Source organism: Carassius carassius, chromosome 16 (assembly GCF_963082965.1).
Source record: "Carassius carassius chromosome 16, fCarCar2.1, whole genome shotgun sequence".
Taxonomy (NCBI): domain Eukaryota; kingdom Metazoa; phylum Chordata; class Actinopteri; order Cypriniformes; family Cyprinidae; genus Carassius; species Carassius carassius.
The window spans coordinates 16,454,711-16,459,954 of NC_081770.1; the positions used below are offsets into that span (position 1 = coordinate 16,454,711).

A 5,244-nucleotide genomic window follows, 5' to 3' on the forward strand; every position below is an offset into this window, starting at 1 on the left:
ACCCTTTCCTTTGTCAATGCCAAGTCATTTTGAAATAAATCAGAACTGTGACACAGGACACACTACATACTATTTTAATAGTATTTTACAATGTACATTGTACTGCCCGCATATTATTTACATATAGGCCTACTTTCACACATTGTTATGTTAAAATGTCTCCATCCTGCTTCTATGGCTACCGTCCAGTTGCACTTACTCCTATTCTCATGAAGTGCTTTGAACGGCTAGTCATGCACCATATCAAGTCTGTTGGACTTTCTGACTGGAAGACTACAGTACAGGCAGTACGGGTCGGCAGCAACACATCCAGCACCATCACACTGAACACTGGGGCCCCCCAAGGATGTGTGCTGAGCCCCCTCCTCTGCACTCTGCTGACACATGACTGCACACCATCACACAAATTCAACCTCTTGATTAAGTTTGCATATGTGCACACTCAGCATGCTCCTGTGAACATCAATGAAGTTTTTTGGGTGCATTCAGGTAAATTGGGGCATATTTTTTTTTAATGAGGTGACTGGAAAAGATAACCTGGATAACCTGAATTAACTCTAGATGAGATCGTTTTGCTCACTCTAAACAAGTATAAGAAGAAAGAGATAAGGAGCTCTTACTTCCTCTTTTTCTCTATAAAAATGATACACATATATTTCCAAAAAAAAAAAAAAAATCTTTAATCTGCTTGTGTGTGAAAAATATTTGAGTCTTTATAAATAGTTTGCTGTAGAGTGTAACCCATGTGATTGAGTTTTCTCTAGCTTTCCATCATTTTATAATCTATATTTAATGCAACTTGGACATTTTATATATATATATATATATATATATATATTATTAAATTGAAGATTATTGTTTGCGATAATCATGAAATTGAAAATAATTATTTGAAATTATAAGAGTGTCTTGTTTCTGTATTTGGTCAATATTCCATTCCACTGTTTTTTTTTTCCCCCACAAACATACAAAAATAGCTATTTATCGCCATCTTGTGTTAACATGGAGGGCTTTAATATTCATGTCAACATACAGTATATGGTAAATACTAATATTTCAGCGTTTTTGGAAACATTTCTCTTCACAGAAGCTTTTTGTTCATTTATGGAGTGAGTGTGTGTGTGTGTGTGTGTGTGTGTGTGTGTGTGTAGGCTACTGTACATACTGTATGACAACACAAACTTCAGAGATATTTTATTTTCTGAATTAAAGCTCCAGCCACCAGGCAGTTTAAGTGATTGAAGAGTACAGTTGAATATATATATATATATATATATATATATATATATATATATATATATATATATATATACAATGTATACATAAATATACATAATATAAATGTACACATATCTTTATTAAATTTTTTATGATTTATTCTGTATTATTTGGCATAAACATTTTAAACCCTCCATCATTACTGGTTCACATAAAGAACCAGCTACCATGAAATTGATCAAATTATTGTGCATTGTATGTTTGATGCAGAGTTTCTGCAGTTCTTGATTCTTAACTTACCCTTCTGCAAATTAATTCCTAAATTCATAAAGTCTGTGGCATTAAATGTTGCATACACTGCAATAGACACAAATAAAATAAAAATAATATATGTCTCAGTATGCTTTTTTCAGGACAAATATCAAAATAACCTTAATTTACTTGAGATACAAATTAAACACAAGAAGTCGTTTTCTTAGAAATTGAAGAAAATTAAGTTTATGAATAAAACAAGAACAACATCTGTCAATGGGGTATGGAAAGTTGGCAATAACAAATAACTGCTAATCTCAACTCACTTCATTTTAATCAACTTCTCGTAGTAATTTTAGGTAATTTTGCATCTCAAGTAAATATTTATTGATTCAAGACTGGAAAACAAGAAAAAATTATCGACAAATAATGTTTTTTTTTTTTTTGCAGTGTGAACAGAAGGTACAGTAAAAGTTATTTCCATATTCTATTGGTTGGGAGCAGAATTACTGAAATATGACAAAACGAAAGCAAATAAAAAGCAATGGATGTCTGTTTGAAATTGTATTACCAAACTGTGAAGTATTACGAATACAAGACATTTACATTTAGGGACCATGTTGACGTATTGTGTTCCATTCAAATTATTCCTTAATTTTTTTAACTTGGTCTTAAAAATATACCTTCATGAAATTTGCAGAAACCCTGAATTTGACAACCTAAAGCATAATATCATACAAGTATAATGAGTTTAATGTTCCTTTTTATATTATCTACATTGGTTCAGACTTGCGATGCGCACGACAACTCGCCGACTTCTGTCCAATGCTTTTCTTTGTTCTTTTTTTTCCTTTTCCTCTCTGCCATGACGATGGCAGCCACAACAGTGATGACCACCGTGATGGTGATGACCAGGACAGTAACCATCTCTGCAACGCAGAACTCCTCTTTCATCGTGTAGTTCCTGTGACTTTCATCCAAATTCACGCATGTGAGGTTATCGTAGTCATCCAGGAAGAGCCGCTTGACGTTACATAGCTTCCGGAAGACTCGCTGCAGATCGCAGTCGCAATTCCACGGGTTTCCTTGGAGCATTATGTGAGTGCTGTACGTGTTGAGACTCAGGAAGGTCATGAACTGAATCGTGGAGAGGTTGTTGTTGGTTAGGTCCAGTAGAACGAGACTGGTCAATGGCGAAAGCGCGCCAACGTCCAAGTAGTGTATCTGGTTGTGATGTAAATTCAAGACTTCGAGGTTTCGTAACATGGAGAAGATGCCATTTTTGAGAACCGTTAAATGGTTTGAGTTGAGATGTAGCTGGCGAAGGGTACTCATGGACCCAAACGCCCTCATCTTGATGGTCTCAATAGCATTATGGCTGAGGTTGAGTCTTTGGAGGGCGTCAAAGTGGACGAAACAACTGCTGTCCAAGCTGGTCAGTCGGTTCTCTGTCAGTGACAGATCTCGAAGAGAACCGAGACCCTGCGAAAATCCTTCACTCAGGAATGAGATTCGGTTTCGGCTCAGGTCCAACCTCAGCAGTCCATCCAGGAGAGAGAACGCTCCATCAGCTAACACAGCTATCACATTGTCGTTCAGGAGCAGGATGTGAAGTCTTCGTGTGCTGTGGAAGGCTCGGGGCTGGATGGCACTCAGGTGGTTGAAGGACAGGTCCAGTTGTTCGGTGAAGGGTGGAAGAGCGGTGGGGAGGTGGGCGAAATTTCTGCTGGTACAGTTGGCGATTTTGAGCTCCTCGTAGCAGGTGCAGTCATAGGTTATGTTGTGGCTCGTGGAGATGGACTGGACCTCGAGCACCAAGGGAAGCATGAACAACAGATGCATTCTGGAGGTTCTGGAGGTTCTGAGGAGAACCAACAACAGTTTGTGTAAAAATCTAATCTCTAACCTTTCAGATATCTGTTCTTTAGAAGTGGTTAATCACCTGGGATATTATGTGCATGGTTACAAGTTATTTAAAGTCGTGGCCTAATGGTTAGAGAGTTTAACTCCTAACCCTAAGGTTGTGGGTTCGAGTTTCAGGCCAGCAATACCATGACTGAGGGAAGTTGTGATCTAATGGTTAGATAGTTTGACTCCTAACCCTAAGGTTTTGAGTTCGAGTCTTGGGCCGGCAATACTATGACTGAGGTGCCCTTGAGCAAGGCACCGAACCCCCAACTGCTCCCCGGGCGCCACTGCATAAACGGCTGCCCACTGCTCCGGGTGTGTGTGTGTGTGTGTGTGTGTGCACTTTGGATGGGTTAAATGCAGAGCACAAACTCTGAGTATGGGTCACCATACTTGGCTGTATGTCACTTTCACTTTTTTAAAAGCTTTTACTTGATATGATGAAATGACTTTTGTTTTATTTTTATTTTTTTACTTTACAGCTCTGTTTTTGAGTACATGACATATACTAGGGAGATATGATATATATAATTCATGACATATGATATTTAATAATACATATTTCATAATATTTTATGTAATAAAATACTTTTAGGTGAATGTGTTACAATTGAAAGAATACAAGAATGGTTCTTTATTATATAATTTTATATTATAATGCTATTTTGCTGGACTGGGATATAGCATTTATGTCATTGTATAATGCAAAACGAACAATCTATTGTGTCTCTATGCGAAATTTTTAATTATCTACTTCCGTTAGATTATTATCAGATTGAATTGTGGATCCAGCATGTGGTTTTATTGAGCTTTTACACACTGTTTTCCAGTATATACTGTATAAACAAACAGTACAAACAAGACATAATGTTTGATGTTTGCATTTGGATGTTCGAAGCCTGTTATACGATTACAGGTCAAGGACGGTTTAGTTCATGCATAAACTTTACTAAATGAGCTTTACAATACATGTTCATTTGTTTAAAATTATACTTTAAGTTAAAATTAATAGGAATGTGTAAAGTAACCATTTACTATTTTCTTTCTTCACCATTTTAAGCACCTTCTAAACATCACTAATTCATTTAAAATGATTATGTAGTGTAAAATAAAACTAATCTCAACAATACTTACAAAATAGTATGGAATTTATGAATCAAACACATAAATAAATATGAATCGTCTGTTAACAATACAGAATGTCTACAAAAAGATCCGCACTTTCAATCATGTATCGTATTGTGATACCTATCGTACCTGGCGTCCCTTGTCAGGACAAAGATCTTATTGTAAAAACCCCATTAGCACCTTTTTCTATGGTTTACCACAGTGCTGAAAACTTAAAGTCAATTTACGTAGTCATAAGTAAGTATAAAAAGAGCCTTACCTGAGATGGTGTCTGTCATCAGAGGAGCAGCCGCAGGTGTCTGTACAGCAGACGCGGTGTGTTTGCAGCCGGGAGGGAAACACTATTGTACACGGGCAGCTGTTGGCAGAGAAGAGAAAAGAGAAAGAGCAAAGTAATTAATATTTCACGCTGGCAGCGGAGGACACAGACATGACGAGGGGGTGCAAACCGCAACACTTTATGAATTTTACATTTTTAATACTGGTGACACATATAACACAAACCTAAATAATGTAATTATAAATAAGAAAATAAATACGTTTGACATGAAATATGTATAAGCTAAGTAAATTGAATGAATTAGCAGATGAACAAAGAAATATTTAAGTTTAATATTCCTAAAATGTACAGGGTTTCTTGGTTTACATGGTTATGGCAGGGATAACTGGATGCACTGGATACTCGTAGCATGGTGCATTATGGGATATTCTCCTTCGGTCTTGAATGCATTATAAAAT

The 5,244-nt window shown here is 36.6% G+C and overlaps 1 protein-coding gene across 1 annotated transcript; it reads right to left on the reverse strand.

Annotated features, from left to right (window-relative positions):
• Window positions 1–1,419: 1,419 nt before the first annotated feature.
• On the reverse strand, window positions 1,420–3,319 carry LOC132159111 (leucine-rich repeat and fibronectin type III domain-containing protein 1-like). Its single transcript, XM_059568690.1, has one exon. The coding sequence runs from the start codon at window positions 3,310–3,312 to the stop codon at window positions 2,254–2,256; it is 1,059 nt and encodes a 352-aa protein (XP_059424673.1). The 5' UTR covers window positions 3,313–3,319; the 3' UTR covers window positions 1,420–2,253.
• Window positions 3,320–5,244: the final 1,925 nt, after the last annotated feature.

What these genes read in the sequence shown, in the direction of transcription:
- LOC132159111 (XM_059568690.1), bottom strand. Translation starts at nt 3,312, where the DNA reads ATGCATCTGTTGTTCATGCTTCCCTTGGTGCTCGAGGTCCAGTCCATC.